The sequence below is a fragment of the Dermacentor andersoni genome, chromosome 8 (assembly GCF_023375885.2).
Source record: "Dermacentor andersoni chromosome 8, qqDerAnde1_hic_scaffold, whole genome shotgun sequence".
Lineage (NCBI taxonomy): Eukaryota > Metazoa > Arthropoda > Arachnida > Ixodida > Ixodidae > Dermacentor > Dermacentor andersoni.
Window position 1 is genome coordinate 99,758,955 of NC_092821.1, and position 17,038 is coordinate 99,775,992.

The 17,038-nt window shown below is 46.4% G+C and overlaps 1 protein-coding gene across 1 annotated transcript in view; it reads left to right on the forward strand.

Annotated features, from left to right (window-relative positions):
- LOC126529284 (uncharacterized) overlaps positions 1-17,038 on the forward strand; it is a 43,695-nt gene that overhangs the window by 12,563 nt on the left and 14,094 nt on the right. Inside the window, exons 6-7 of the mRNA XM_050176884.3 lie at positions 7,367-7,450; positions 15,024-15,253. Coding sequence (XP_050032841.1) covers positions 7,367-7,450; positions 15,024-15,253 — 314 coding nt within the window. The remainder of the gene's footprint in view (positions 1-7,366; positions 7,451-15,023; positions 15,254-17,038) is intronic.

The following is a 17,038-nucleotide window of genomic DNA, read 5'->3' on the forward strand; positions in this document are numbered from 1 at the left end:
GTTTGTTGCAGATCTTTGCAGGTCAGTGTTGCCAGGCTGCCTGCCAAATTTGACGGGGAAAAACACCGTAAAATGTAGCAAATACAACGACGCCGTTTCCGAGGCTGCAAGGGCTGCAGTTTCAGATCCAGCGAAAGCCTCATCCCGCGTGGACCAGCCACAGCGTGTGCAGCGAAAGAAAGCGCTTCGTACCGTCGGAGAACAGACCCCACAACAAGCAAGTGATTCGAAAGCGCGCGCATTATGCAGCAACTTTCCGGTATTATCGGGAGCTGGGAGCCTGCGCGCGTGTGATCTGGCAACTCTTTGCGCTTTGGAAACGGCGTCGTTGCATTCGCTACATTTGACCGTGTTTTTCCCCATCAAATTTGGCAGGCAGTCTGGCAGCAATGACCCGCAAAGCTGGCAACAAACTTAAACCACACCAGTCAGAACTCTGCCCGCATGTGCATCTGGCCAAGTCTTTAGCGGTATCGCGCGACCATCGACCCGCGTGCTTGTCAACGCCTTATTAACGGCGCTGAGCAGTGAAACAAACGAGATACGCACATGTGTACACATGCCCTTACTTTCGCTATTTCGCCGCTCCGTGCTGTGATGATAAGGTGCTGAAAAACATGCGGGTCGATGGTCGCGCGATACTGTTAAAAATTCGTTGGGTGTACAGTACACAGAAAGGCACGAAGTGCGCAAGCGCTACTCCGAATCAGAGCAACGCCTTTGATCAGAGTTGGATGACGAGTGCTTCTCGCTGCCCAGTCCATAGGCGCGTGCGATCTCTACCGCTATCAAACGGATGCACTCGGCAGTAACAGGCAGCGATCTTACACACAGCTATCGGACGGACTCCGCAACCTTGCCTTCCAGTTCTGCAGTCCGCTGCTATCTGGCCACGAAATGACGTTTTCTTTTGGTTGCTGCAAGTTGTAATACGTTGCTTTTGCCTCCGCCACTACCGAATGCTCTTTTCGGATACTCCAAGTTTGCGCTGTGCCGCCAGGTTGCCGTGGGCTTCCGCGTACTCAATCGCCTTGTTCTTGAAGGTGACGGTGAATTGATGTCGGCTTCCACTCATTTTGAAACAAAATGAAAATGCAGCCTTTAATTAATATAACTTTGCGACAATGGAAACGCATAATGCCGGTGCCACAATGTCGCCACGCTGCGCTGCTGCTGATGGCGATGGCGAAGGCGGCTGTTTACTTCATCCGCCCATTGTTGCACGACTTCCATAGTTTTTCTGCCAATGTCCAGTATATAAGTTGAGGGTCCACTTTTCGCGATGGTTTTTTGAAAAAAAGTTCGACCTATATCCCGGTTTTTACGGTAACTGTTACACCCCATCTGCTCCGCGCGCATGAGCTGAAGCTCCCGCAAGTCAAGGGTGCCAGTTCAGTATTAGAGAATGCTGTAACACGCTGCTATACAGGAAGATGGCTCCCAACGACCGTGCTACCAGGGCAACGTACCTTCAGCTCGGTATAGCCTCCGAGGGTGACCCGGCACAGTACAGCTGCCCATGTGAGCTGCATCTCTGGCGTAGCTTCCAGAACAGGAGCAGCGAATAAGTGCGCACCCGCCTCTGGTTGAGGTCCTTCGGCAAGGCCGACCAACAAAAGGGGTGACCGGGAGAGTCAGAATTCAGTACGCACCGTTTCGCCGTGCGAGAGCTTCTCCCTGTGCCTCTGCTCCCTGGATGGCTCTAGCCACCAGTAGAGAGGGGACATGAGTTCCCACCCAAACAGACCAATCGAGTGAGCCCCTGGTCAATTTGGAGATGGAACAGCAGCAAGTGCTTTATGGTCCCACTGCTGTACGGTGCCCTCAGAGGAAAGAGAAAGGGAAAGCGTTGGCCCGCTTGCGTGAAGTTTGAAAGTGACTTCGCTGCACTGCGGCCCCTATGCCCAAAACGTGCTGTGCTATGATGCTGCGACAAAATGGACAAACGGAATCCCCACACTCTCACTTCCTAAAGTGCCTTCCTAACGGTCTGACGTGGGCAGACTAGCGGAGCGCGTGCTCAGCCCAACCTAATCTTTAATTATTACCAATAAACACTGTCATGCAACATATAAACAAAGTAACAATATTATGGGCAATGTAAACAAACTAAATGAAATTAACAATTACATTATACAGTTGAATCTCAATATAATGAACTTCAATATAACGAAATTCTCGATATAACAAAGTATTTAACTTTTCGTAATCTCTTGTCCTTAGAACACCATGTAATTAGAACCTCAGTATAACAAAGTGTGTCTGTATCCGATTTCAATATAACGAAATCTCACTTTCGCAGCAAAGGAATGCAGAGGCAATAAATGGAAACTTCTGTGGACACAGATGGTCAAATGATTGAATTACGAGAGGCTGCTTGCAAATGCACCTCTCAAATTGCGAGGGGCATGACAAGAGTGACCACTGAAGTGAAGCTGCAACGTGTTCCGTATGAAGTATAAGTACGATAAGGTCTTATCACGCCCCGCGCACTTTGTGCATTAGGTGCGAGGGAAAGTGTGCGAGGGTGAGAAAGATGGTGGCTTCGTGAGTGCTGTCTCCTCATGCGAGTTAGGGGAAAGAGGGGGAGGAGAGCGAGCTTGTGGTCACACGATCAAGCGTACTCAAGGAGCTAGGTAAGTTGGTGCACGTCTCGGCCATGGCTGCACAGGGCTGTAAGCGCAATTGAGCACATCCACAGCCTCGCACCCTGCTTTAGAGGTAATCTGTCGCATGTGCAAAGAGCGGGTGTGCCGAGAGGGCATGGCATCATGTAAGCTGTCTTCCTGTGCATTTAGTATTGAAGGTTGCGTAAGCTCAAGTTTCCGTGACCCGTTGGGAGTGAGAGGCAGATGAAGCATTCGCTCCCCGCTGCTGGCGCCTTTTATGATAGCGTCGTCCCAGTGCGGCCGACGCTATCAGTCGTGGGGGCGTAGTGCACGTGAAAGTGTGACTGGCTTTGCTTCATTCTTACCGCCTATGTGAAGATATCGTCAACGTGGCATGAAACTGTATCATACGTCGTCAACTCCCAAATTCATCAAAATGAATTGTTTTCTCATTCAAAGTTGTCTTTTTCGATTGCCCAATAATTTGGAAAGTTCTGCGGCCCCTTTCCATGTAAGAAAAATTTATTGGTGACTGAACTTATTTGTATAAAAGGTTGAATTTCACAACAACGAAATTTTGATATAACAAAGCAAATTGTCAATTTTACCTACTTCGTTGTATTGAGGTCTAGCTGTACAGGGTAGGCCGATACGAACACAAAATGCAGAACTGTCCTGATAGTGGAGCACAGTGTGCAGAGTGGGGAGCTTACATGCTCTGCTTGCCCGTGCTGGACAGCCACAGCGGGTTTGAGCACTCCGAGCCGCGATGTATTCTGGGCACCACATTCACACCGGCTCCGACCTGCTCCGTGTGCTGACGCGCCGCTGCGCATGCACGTGCCACACCAGCCCCAGCTAGGGGAAGGCAAGACCACCTGCGTGGCAAGGGAGACCCTAGGCGAAGCTCTTTGGAAAGAACAAATCACATTTATTAAGCCGGAATTCGATACAGCATGGTTTAAACAATATGTCCAAATCTACGTCTAACTGCGGCACAAAACATGGCCAAGTGGTTGCGGGTGGCTTCTAATAGTGCACCGCGACAGAGGAAACAAGAAACATAGCAAAGAGAGGCCACGTATCCTTCAGCCAGCACCTGCCATCGCACATCCTCATGGCAGAGAAAATGAAAACAGAAGACAAACGGGGGCACGATCTGAAGGCGCTGCCGCAGGATGTCGAGATGACGGAAGTGTGCGTGCACCCGCTGAGGCCAAGACCCGACTAGCTGAAGTAACCATCGGCCTGCAGCGGACGAAAGGGCCGCTGCCGGCAGAGAGGAACACGTACGCACCTTCTGATGCCCTGATGTGGTCTCCTCAGACCTCGCCTTGCGCACGCATACCTTGAGCGCATGCAAGCAGGGGCCCAAATCCCGCCAAAAAGTCGGCCACTGGGTGAAAAGCCCATTGACCTTCCCATGGGCGGGATGTCAGCTCAGTGACAGTGTTTTATGACCTGCTGCCAATCCTATCTAGAACATGCCATCCCGTCCAGGAGAGGACATGGAGCTCTCAGAAACGCAACGGAGCAGTGTCGCACAACTATTGCAAGTGCCCGATACCCCACAGCCTTGATGTTACATCCAAAGCAAGAGGGAAGCTTACAGAAAGAGGGGGGCCTAAAGTGATTAGCAGTGGTACAATGAGGAATGTTGCTGGAACCAGCATTTCGACAAGGACACTCATCAGCAAGTTTCCTTGTTGGCAGCGTTCCTTGTTCTACCACTGTTAATGTTACGTAAAATCACACGAAGCATACCTATATCTAAGCTTCCTTCATGGGGTGCACTGTTTCTTGGTTGCAAGTGCGACCAGTGCGAGGAGCCTCCCTAGCCTTTGTAGTACTGCTCGCTATGTATGAAATAGAGCAAAGTTGCTAAAAATTGTGCAGAGGTCACATTTTGTAACTTATTATATTTGTCTGGTTCTGTAGTCATCCCTTATTACCTGTCCTGTTGAGTGGATGATGGCAGCGATAGTGGAGATGCAGCTACATGCAAGCCAATGACAGTGGGCAAAACGAATGGGGAATTTGAAAAAAATTATTGCAGAATATGTTCCCAGATCTACAAGGGCCACGATTTTGTAGTCATGCCTTTTTCTATGCTAATGCCTTTCGGCGCTTTTCATGTTCGTGAGTGGTCAAGAGACGCTCTGCCCCGGATGGAGCGTCGAACGTGGCCACTAACAAATGCAAAAAGTGCCAAGAGGCGTTAGCATCTGGAAAAGGCATCGCTACAAAATTGCGGCCCTGAATTTACAAAAAAAAGGAATGTTAACTAGCCCCAAGCAGATGGTCACATCACTGTCACGTCCAACAAGCATGCCAGAGATGTGACTGGGCAGTTTTTAAACAGGTTATGACTGTGCTGATGCTGTCTGTGGCACATATTGGTACAGTGTTGTCTGACTGGCACCACATTCTTCAAAAACTTAACTAGTGCCATGTAACTTTTGTTGTATGATGGTTAAATAATGTTTCCTTCATGAAACCTCAGCATGGGATAAAAATAATGGAATATAATGTTCAGGACAAAACTTCTATATCTTTGAAATGTGACAGCTGTGCACAGCCATTGAGCTAGCCACTAGTAAGATCTTGATGAGGGCTAGTTGGTTCATACTTAGAACTGAGGTGAAACAGCGCGAAAAAGACAAGGACACAAGGAAACAAATACCACAGACAAGCGCTGACTGCCAACTGGAAGTTTATTTGAAATTCACCGGACATTTATACCTTTTTCAGCATAGGCATGTGCACATCAGTCGTAAAAACATCTGCAAATCAACAACATTTTGATCTTTCTTCCAAAAATGAAAGAGCTCTTCAATGAAAGAGCTCGTCAGCACAGCACTAACCTAAAGAATGGCTATGGGAGTCATTGTCACTGTAACAAGTGTCAATGCACCCCCATATTTGAAAAGACAAAATTCATAGGGAAAGGAAAGGGTAAGAAGGAAAGGGAAATAGTAGAGACCTTTCATATAAGAAAGGAAGGAGATAAATGTATAAGCTCTCCCTCTCTTTCCTTGTCGGAAAAAGAAATCACATTTTTGGAAGAAAGATCAAAACGCTAGCCACGGTGGTTACCAGCACCCGATTTGGATAATCACCAAATTTAGCAACTGCTTTTGATTTTCTGATTGGTTGGTTTTGTACACGGCAGTGCTTCGTCACCCTACCGGTGCCGGTGATGTGCTAGAGCACTGACCAGCGTCACTGGGCATCCTACTTTTAAGGAGAGACCTTCGAGGAAATGCTCTGCCCTGATGGAAATCAGTTGCTGTGACAGCGGTACACGGTGTGGGGGATGGCTGGATCAGTGAGGCTTTGTACCTTGGTCACAGTGGCAAATTGAATGACACTTAGAACAATTGAATTTTGCCACAGCAAACCTCACCTTGGCGGTGCATATATTCGTGGGGAAGGAGAGTGTCATGTGGAATTAATGGTAGCACTGATGGGCGAATCAGTAGACACAATACATATTTGAGCCAATGCCTACAAATTAACATTGTGTTGTAGTTATGATCAGATTATAGCGTGAATTTTAGTGTTAGTGAATTAATACTGTACAAAGCATTCAAGCTAAGCAGAGGAAGAAGGGAAGTTTTCATTGCAGATGGCACAGATGTGCTTATGAGATGCGAAATCTTGAAAAAGGTGGTACCCAGAGTAATGCTGACCCTGCATTGCATGTTCTACTATTTTTGAAACGCTGCTATCAAGGCTACACACTTCAATGCAACGAAGTGAGTTTGATGAGCCCACTACAGTAAACTCAGTTGTACGAACATTGGTTTAATGAGTAACTCAGAATAACAAACTTTTAGAAAATCCTTGGAAGTTTTTCTATGCATTCAATGCAAAAGTCTTTCAGTGAAATGAATTTCTGGAGAGCGAATATTTCATTTGATTGAACTTGATCAGTGGATCTGGGATCATTTTTGAAATAAGCTCAACGAAGTTTTTTCTGCTCTGCAGCACTGGCGTAGCTGATAGCCCCCACCCCCAAATCACTCCTCCAGCGGCGGCTACGTGCAGTGTGACAGGGTGCTGGTTACCTGTGCTGAACTATCAGATCTGGAAATTGCTTCCAGTAATCGTCCTGACGAAGAGGAGTGTGACGAGGAAAATGCAATGGCAGAGGCAGATTCAAATCCTGTAATTCTAGCCGAGGCTGTAGGATGCCTTGGAAAGTTGCGAGACTTCGTGTCTCAGCAACAAGCTGTGTCAGAGGAAGCGCACAAAAACATAAACTCTCTGGACAGCTCTGTTACCGCTTGTGCTTTAAGAGTACCAGTGTAAATAAAAATTACAGATTTTTTTTGTATTTATTGATTGTATTTCACACTTTTCACCTGATGTCTGCTGTGCCGTATGCTGTTCCACACTCTAGTGAATATTCAGTTTAGTGAACTTTCTGCCAAGTCCTTGGGTCTTTGGACTCTCACTCGAGTGAGAGTTCATTGTATTTGGCAAGTGCGTTCTACGGTGAGTGTCACTGATCCCTTCAGTGTGACAGCCTGTGAATGACACAAATGACGAAGTTCACTTGCTGAAAGTGACACTAAATTTGCCCGTCAGCCAGGGATATGAAAAGGAGCAACGCTGTACTTATTCATTATCAGCACAGACCAGCACAAGATTTGTGTCGAAGTAGATGTTATCAGTGTTTTGGCTCCACTTGTTGCTGTTTCTGTGCATTTATTTCTTGGCTGCAACATTATTTTTCTTGTTTCCTGCTCCAGTGCTCCTGTCGCCTGGTGTTCGTGGCCTCAAGCGTGCTGGCAGCAGTGGTACCTCCAGAAAGCGGCTTCGATCCGAAACTGAAGGTAAGTTCTTTCCAAGGTGTCGAATCCAAAAAATACCAGTTCGGTTCGGGTTGAGCTCACTCCGATTTTGTTCCAGGTCACTTCCAATTCAAAGAAATAACTATTTATAATGGTTTGCGAACTGATTCAGCACAGTAACCTTATCCTGCCCTATATTGTGAAATGCTGTTCAGTGCTATCGACTTGTTCGCATGGCGCATTTGCAGTCTTTGCCAGGAGATGCAAGAAATGGTAAAACTTAAATGTGGGAAGCAGAAACCAATGTTCTTACATGAATATCTATGAAGTTTTAATGTTATACAGCTGTACAGCAGCCATACACATAAGGACAGTCATCTTAGGCAGTGTCGTTGCAAAAGTGTGCAGCACGCAATGAGGTGCCCTGATGCGTCCTCCCCCTTTCCGACGTTTTCTTTTATTGTCATCCATATTGTGCAGGGGGAAAGGTTTTCGAATCGAATACGAGTATTAGAGAAAAACGAATATTGAATAGAATTTTGATTCGTTCTCATTTCTAAAAACGTGAAATTAAGAATTTCGCATAGCCTGTTCAGCAACAAAGGGCTTGTTTACATTATTTGATACATATCCACCATGATAGAGTACTATCACGTCTGGTGCACGATGACATTGAAAATTAAAAAAGAAAGCAACAGGAGGTCCCAGGTGAATGTATAGTCGATTTTCGTTAATTCGATCCTGATGGGATTGATGAAACTGGTCGAATTATCCGGTGGGCTGAATTAAACAAAAGGCAGAAAAAACGCTGAAACTCCACCAATTCATTTGGCAGTATTTGCCTTTCAAGTTAGCTTCGCCGCAATATGGTCCTGTCGTGCGGTGAAGCATACCAAGCGGGGAAAGGTGCCATTGTTACGAGACGTAGCATGTGTTCCTCAATTTACACTTGCACACGTGCCATCTCTGGTCACAGTACGAGCACCGAGACGTCTAAGCTTTCTGGCAGGCTTTAGAGCTTTAGATAGAGCCCCGCTCTTTTGTTGGCCTTAAATATCCCCTCGACTTTCTGGGTTTTTCATTTTACTGCCTTCTTTTTCGCTAGCTTTCCCTAAACACAGCTGGTTTTTCTCCGCTTCTCCACGCATGTGTACTGGGCCCCGTTAATGGTCTCATATAAAAGACATGCATGGCGTGTGATACGAGGGCTCAAATCACCACAGTAATGTCAGAAACATCTCTGAATGGCTGCCAGTATGGTTATTAGGTGTCTAGCTACTTGTACTGTGACCGCAGACAGTGTGCGCCCACTTCAATAAATAAAAATTGCATACTTTTCCAGTGACAGTAGCCCCGTTCCAGTGTTGGTATGCTTCACTGCATGACATTACTGTATTGCTGCGAAGCTTACCAATCAAGTTTGAATTATCTGGGGGTAAATAAATTTTGCGATAGAACTAACAGAAATTTGAGCCCATAAATATGTGTAGGCACTGGCCAAGACCTGCAGTCAAGATTGAATTAACCAGAAAATTGAATTAGCTAGAGACGTATAATGGAAGTCTACTGTAGTATGCAGTATAGTGCTCATGGAAAGAGGAAAGGGCAATACTACAGCACCACACATTGTTTTGAAAAAATCCGAACATGATGAGATCGGTAAAATAATAAGTTTATTTGTGGAAATCGAAGCAGCAAATTCATAGGTTGCCTAAGACAAGACATGCTTACTCAACGGTGTTACATTTCGCCTACGACGCGCGGTATAGCCGGCGTGGATGCAACGGACGCCGGGGCTTCGTTCAAAGTGGCGGACATTTTGGCCCGTTCAGCGCTGCCGCAACGCCTCCCCGCCAAGCGCGTCCAGGCATGTTTCAATGCCACGTGTCTTTGTGTGTGCGTGTGTGTGTGTGTGCATGTTGGTGCCCACGCTTGTCAAAGCGCGGCAGCCGGGGAAAGGAGCTCCCCAACTGTGAAGCGAGGAGGTCTGACTGGCGCCGGCCCGGCGGATGCATCACTACTCGTCTCAACGTGCCCGAGCGGCGCCGTCACGTGCGCCCCATCCAGAGCCGTTCCTTCTTGCCCTCAACTCCGAGAGTATAAAAGCAGCTGCCCCCAGACGCCAAGAGAGAGGCTCCGATTTCTTCTGTCGAGTAACGTGCTCTCCCGACTCTCCACTTCGATCGACCTGACCAGCCGCTCTTTTGCGATGCTATAATAAACAAGTTGTTCTGTTAGCAATCGGCTCATCCTTTGCCAGGACCTTCGGATGCTTCCAGTTGTGCCCCAGGCCGCCAGGCCAACGCTACCCTTGGGGCTTGCGACCCAGATGCAACAACGGCTGGTGACATTGTGCATAAGTCCCTCATAGTATTTGAACGGAACAAATATTCAACAACGTTGAATAGGAAGTTCTCGTATCGAGACTATTCAATTCATGTTCGAAATTTCAAGTATTCACACACACACACCTTGTGGAAAATGCTAGTTCTCCAAGACGTTAAAGGGCACCACACCAGGTATTGCCATTCTGAGTTTACAAGTTCCATGCATACATTGCGCGTTAATGATTGTGTATGTTAAGTATTACATTGCTACACGCCTTGGAAAGAGATGAAATTTCAAACTGAATGCCATTTGCCCTTCTCCTCGTGGGCGCCGTGCTCCAAGCCAGAGAGTTGACGTATATCACACAAGTGCGGCTACGTACATTGCACTGCTGTGACGTCGCTTGTGGTGACACGTGACTTTGAGAATTATTGAAGGCAACATCTGTTATTTGTGTAATCTGTTGTTTCAATAGACTAATTAAAGTTTAGAGAAATACTAAAACACACAAACCGAATGTCTGCACGTTCTTGTTTTAGTTTGCACTGCAGCAAGAGTGATATACTTTTGTTTTGTCTGCTTGTTCCCACGTCATGTAGTTGTGCACGCAGTCAACGAAAGTATGCCATTTTTTACTGCGTTTTAGTGCACAATCATGCCCTATGAACTGCTTGTGTCTGCATCAGTATTCGCATAGCATTGGCTTGTACCGCTATTCAGGTGGTCTCGTGCACAGCACGCAAAGTCGTGTGCTGTGGGAAGCAAAGCGCAACAGCTCACGCTCGGCGTATTCAGTGGCGCCACGCAGCAAAAAAGCTAGAGGTGAATAAAAAAAAAGTAGAAGGCAGGGCCCGTGACGTATACTTCACGCGATCCTCGAGTTCAGGTATGGGAGAACGCAGGGAAGGAATTTTGCTTGCGGGGGCGGGACGGGGCGAGTGGAGAGAGTGTCTCGCTTGGCAGTGAAGCTCACCTCCTGAAATTATGGGTTTGTGGCACTGAAATATTTCTATCTCGGCTATTAAAGAAACAATTTGAAAAGTCCTTGTGGCAGAATGCTCCCTAGACAGCATATAACAACTTCCAGCGTATAACTGAAATTTGCTGTGTGGCCTGATGAGGCGCCCTTTAAGCACATGGACTTTAAACACAAATTCTCACGGTCAAGGCTGAACCAGCGTAAGGTTTCTTTTCTTCATAAATGGCACATTGCAATTTAGCGAGTGCAGATGTTTAAAAAAAAGAAAAAAAAGCTTTGTCGTGAATATATTAAAAAATAAAAGGCACCATTAAATCTGCACAGGGATTACAGGTGACAGTCATGAAGTTAAATGACAAACTGGTATGAGACATACAACAAAGCACTTTATTTTCTGTGCATCACAATGTCCACAGATGAATGATAAAAATGAGCATAAAATGAGCAAGCCGTGCAATCATGGAAGTGCACAGCTCAAAGTACTTCTCAGAAGAATAAAATTTGTCTGAAAGAAAAAGAATAAGGGAAGAAGCACCATATGAATAGTTGCTATCACTCGCTTTTACAAATATCTTGCCGACGCTGTGTGGCACGCTCCCAAGTTTGCCTCGTTTCATTAAGCGATGCAATGCATGAAAAAAGCCAATAGTAACATGATACCTTACTTAACTACGATACAAGAAAGTACCAGTGAATGTCTGAATCGCATGGTCATTCTCGAAAGTAGCATTGGACACAGGGCATTCCAAAGGGCAGGATGCTTCGTACGTGCAAAAGCAGTACCAATCGTCATACAAGTTGCAGCAAGCATAGATACGCAGCACGGCTAGTCCGCAGCCATGACATTGGGTAAAGCAGTAGTAGCACCCACGCTCAGTCCGGACAGCAAGTGTGTTACAAAGAAACAAGAGAAGAAAAGGAAGGGTTGACCGAATGCCGAGCAGAAGTTCTAACTGTTAAATGGACCAGCCAAACCCAGTGGTCGATTCAGGGTCGATCTGCCATGCTTTTCCTGACCCCACCGATGTTGTAGGGTCGTTGACCTTGAGGGTACAGCTTAGGTGCCGACAACGTGAACAGCGGCCATGTGGTTCCATGCTGAATCTTTTTTCTTTATTTATATACTCGTTCAAAGCATGATGTGCGCCACCTGGATAAACTTTTTGCATTGGCGTCATCGCCGCGATTTTAGCAATGGCTTTTTCAAAAACAAGTTATCGGAAAATAGCAGCCGAGACACCTTGATAAGAATGAGTAACAACATTTTTCTTTACAAAGTGCAGTTTACACATGGATTGGTTGGTTTGTGAGAATGAGTGAGAAATGGACAGAGTTTATTAATGAGAATGTCTTTGTCTGCACGGGGTAGGCTTAGCTTCCACACCTTGACAGCGGCATGGCAACGTTTTGACATGGCAAGGCATGGGTTGACAGCAGCGACTGTTATGGCTGAGCTCAGAAGTTCAAGCATCTCTGCTGAGGTGGCCGTATATGCACATACCTATCGTCTAGCCCCATTCTTGCACATAACACAACTCGTAAGTGGTAACAATGCTTTGTGGGGTGTGCTGACTGAAAAGTAATTACAGTAGAACAGTAGAACCTTGTTCACACTTCTTGGGAAAAGAATGATGCAGACAGCACACCAACTGGGAAAACGTACGATCTGAAGTCGCCAAATAATTTGGCAGACTTAACTGTAGTTTAGTACATCTACGTAATGTGAAGTGTTGCACGAATCGTTGCAGCACAAGATGCCAACGTGGGCTGAGTGGCCCGATACACACATTGTCATGGCAAACTTCATGTCATGTCAACCTGACATGTCAACCTGACCATGTCAACTGTCATGGTCAGGCGTTCCTTGAATTCGGCCTGGGTCTGCAGCTTCTTCGAGCGGGGCATTTTGGCAGGAAGTTTCGACGTGCCCACTCAGCGGGAATCGTGGCACGAGGCGCGGATGTGTGTGGAGCAGGTGGTGCCCGAGCTACCGTTGTAATTTAGTTGCATGTTTTTGTTTTTCTTTGTGAAACCGAAGCAAAATCAAGCTGGTGGGCAACGCCGGAATACGATGCCTATGATTCCTCCTGAGCGAAACGTGACGCTCACTTTGCACCACCTGCAGCCGACAATGGCAGTGCCTTTGAGTTATCACCTGTTCAAAGCGTACGGTACGCTTACAATCGCACTACGTCGCGCGATGTGGAACAGATAAGTGATGATGCTTCTTGCAATAGATTGGCAGCAATAGCTATGAATGAACAATGAGCTGGGAGGAGATTTGCTGGTACTACTGGAATAGCACACTTTCTGGAGGAGCGCATGAAGTGTTGGGCACAATATCTGGGTATACCCAATTGGCATTGCGGAATCAGGGTGTAGACGAGCCGTATGTAAAAATACTGAAAGATATCTATAGCGGCTCCACAGCCACTGTACTCCTCCATAAAGAAAGCAACAAAATCCCAATAAAGAAAGGCGTCAGGCAGGGAGATACGATCTCTCCAATGCTATTCACAGCGTGTTTACAGGAGGTATTCAGAGACCTGGATTGGGAAGAATTGGGGATAAGAGTAAATGGAGAATACCTTAGTAACTTGCGCTTCGCTGATGATATTGCCTTGCTTAGTAACTCAGGGGACCAACTGCAATGCATGCTCACTGATCTGGAGAGGCAGAGCAGAAGGGTGGGACTAAAAATGAATCTGCAGAAAACTAAAGTAATGTTTAACAGTCTCGGAAGGGAACAGCAGTTTACGATAGGTAGCGAGGCACTGGAAGTGGTAAGAGAATACATCTACTTAGGACAGGTAGTGACTGCTGATCCAGATCATGAGAGTGAAATAATCAGAAGAATAAGAATGGGCTGGGGTGCGTTTGGCAGGCATTCGCAGATCATGAACAGCAGGTTGCCATTATCCCTCAAGAGAAAAGTGTATAACAGCTGTGTCTTACCAGTACTCACGTACGGGGCAGAAACCTGGAGGCTTACGAAAAGGGTTCTACTTAAATTGAGGACGACGCAACGAGCTATGGAAAGAAAAATGATAGGTGTAACGTTAAGGGATAAGAAAAGAGCAGATTGGGTGAGGGAACAAACGCGCGTTAATGACATCTTAGTTGAAATCAAGAAAAAGAAATGGGCATGGGCAGGACATGTAATGAGGAGGGAAGATAACCGATGGTCATTAAGGGTTACGGACTGGATTCCGAGGGAAGGGAAGCGTAGCAGGGGGCGACAGAAAGTTAGGTGGGCAGATGAGATTAGGAAGTTTGGAGGGTCAACATGGCCACAATTAGTACATGACCGGGGTAGTTGGAGAAGTATGGGAGAGGCCTTTGCCCTGCAGTGGGCGTAATCAGGCTGATGATGATGATGATGATGATGAATTGGGATTTATAGGCACCAGCCCCCACATTCACGGGCTACTTGTGGTACTTTGGCAACCAAAAAAATGCTACAGAGATTCTGAGTATTGTTAACTCATGCGTAAGCATTCTCTGGCTCGCCTGTTACTTTGCTTTTGCTAACTTATGTCATTTGCTTATGCATGTCTACCCATCACTGTTTCCAGAGCCAGAGAACGCATACACATTAGTAGACAATTCTCAGAATTTCTGTAGCAGTATTTTTTATCAAGTGCTGCCCTATAAAGTCGTTTCCAATGCGCTTCTGAATACCTCCTTTACTCTTCCTTCTGTTGATTATCTCCTAGTTCCTGTCGCTGTTCTCCGTGTTCCTTCTGCTGACTATGATATCCCGTTGTCGTTCAGCGTTCCTATGCTGCTTCTCCATTTCGCCAAGCTTACGTTTCATTGTTGCCTTTGCAAGAACATGTCTCTGCATATCTGACCCCTTCAAGGCAGTCGTATAAACTGAGCCTAACCACTATTACAATGCATCTACCAGTTAGTTATTGTTATCATATTATACTCTTCTATTGCATCAAATGATTATGTCGAGGTGAAGGCAACTTGATCCTTTTTCAAAAATCAGTTCTAAAGCTACTATTCATATACAGTTACACTATTGTAATGATTAAATGCATTAACTTGACCAGTTATGCATTTATTTCTCAGTTACAAGGGGCTACAGGACAGACACGGTTTTGTCGGGGTACTCACCAAAGAATGCTTATGCATCAAACAGAACTGGACAACCTGCTGATTGATCAGTTCAAAATAACAAGTGTTTTTTCGTATGTGTAAACACTTAAAAATGTTTCATCTAGTCCAAAAAACTTTCTGTGATAATTTTGATAATTTGCATTGAGCTGCTTGAGCAGAAATGCTATGAACTCTTTTCAGTGGCCCCAGAAGATGAGTCTTCACCCGATGTCAACATGTCTCCGCACGCTGAACGTGTGCTTCGGCGCTTGCACGAGCAGCATGTGCGGTTCGCCGTGCAATCTAGCTCATCGGCTTCGGATGTGGCTGTGGATGCAGAGCGGCTGCAGCGGAAGTATGAGGAGCTTCAAGAGCGGCATGCCCGCATGATGGATGCACTACAGAAGGACCTGGCTCGCTCCCGCCGCCTGGTGAGAAATGCTGCGGTTGTCTGTTGTCACGAATTAATACCCCCATCGCTTTTGTTTGATCCAGCTCATAGTACATTCGCTGCAGAATCTGGATCACTGTGCAGGCCAACTTTTTAAGGTCTAAGGTTTTAAGGCCCAGGCCTGACTGGTGACCCATCCCAGGCCTGATCTGGTGAAAAGTGGCTCTACCTATGCCTAGTCTGGGCCTGCCCCGGATTCTCAATACTGAGCCCGAGCCCAGCGGCTGCATATGATGGGAAAAGGGAAAGGTTCAGAAAGTTGCTACCAGTTCTATGAGGCAAGGGTCAGAATGGAAAGGTTCACTAATGTTTATTAAAATGATATATACTTAGTTTCAAACATAGCAGGCAACCCTATGAATGCTAGAAGGACTTCTCTTGTGCTTGCACTTGCACCAAAAACAGTGCACCACATATGAATTGAATGTATAGAATAGGTATGCGTCATATAATTTAGTGAACATAAAGTTTCATACTTTTGTATAGCTAAATATGATGTAATTATTATGTGAATGGCATCATAGATCTAAGCCTGTTTGCCACCAAATGAGTGGAGTGAGATGTTTCTGTGACCGGCGGCCACAATTCACCCCTTGCGCTTGCGACCAAAGCATAATACGTGGCATATAGAAGACACAAAGTGGCAAAATCAATGCAGCATAGACTGCTTATAACGCAAGTTGCCAGAGTCACGAATTTCTGCACTATAAGCAGTGCCACACTATTATTAAAACAAAATTTTTAAAGGTATGTATGTGCAAAACATGTAGACCAAACAGCCGCTTGTGTCCGGGAATCGTAGCGTATGACTGGAAGGTGCCCTCACTTTTGTTAGCAGGATCGTTCCTCCATTTTCCGAGTGCTGTACCGCCACTGCGAAGCGTTTTATTGGCTCTGGACCAAATCACAACTTTGACCACCAATTCCTGACTGACGAGATGGGCTGGTTAGGCCCACGGTTAGGCGTCGGGTGGCATGCCTTCATGGGAGGCATGCCCTTGATATATTGTAACATAGGTTGAAGACAGAGGCTGGAAAAATAGACACCGTCTCTTTAATGGCGGGCAAGAAGAAGAACGGGCATACAATGTGCTTCATCGTCTTTCATGGCGTCAACCTTTGCGTGCGCCTTCCTTCAGTGCGGAGGCCCCACATCAGTGTTTCAATTGCCCCCCATGCGAAAAGCAACCGTCTCGGCCGCATCAAAAAGTTCTTTCAACGGAGTTGACGGCCAAAAATAGAGCTCCTGAGGTGCAATGTTCACATACGCACATAATACAGCTTCATGTGCACTACATGAACAACTTCAGGGCGAGGACAACAACAGAGCGAACCGGCGTCAGAACTATAGGGTACGACTTTGTAGGTTACGTGACTGAGGCGGCGTGTAACCTTGCAGGGACCAAAATACTAGCGCAGCAACTTTTCCGAGAGTCCCCGGTGACGGATGGGCATCCAGACCCACACGCAGTCTCTGTGATTGTAATGGACATCGCGTCGACCCTGGTTGTATCGAAGGGTATCGGTACGCTTTTGGCTCTGAATACGATGCTGAGGAAGCTAGCATGCTTCTTTGGCTCTTTGTATGAACTCTTCCACGTGTTCGTTGGTCAGGCTATCATCAGCCGCAGGTAGCAAGGTGTCAATATGTCTGCACCCATAAAAGAATACACGTTGATCTGGTGTGAAATCACGGGCACTGGCTGCATTAACGGCAGCGCACATGAATCAAAGTTCACGGCTGATTGGCTGGCAACTGGCGTGA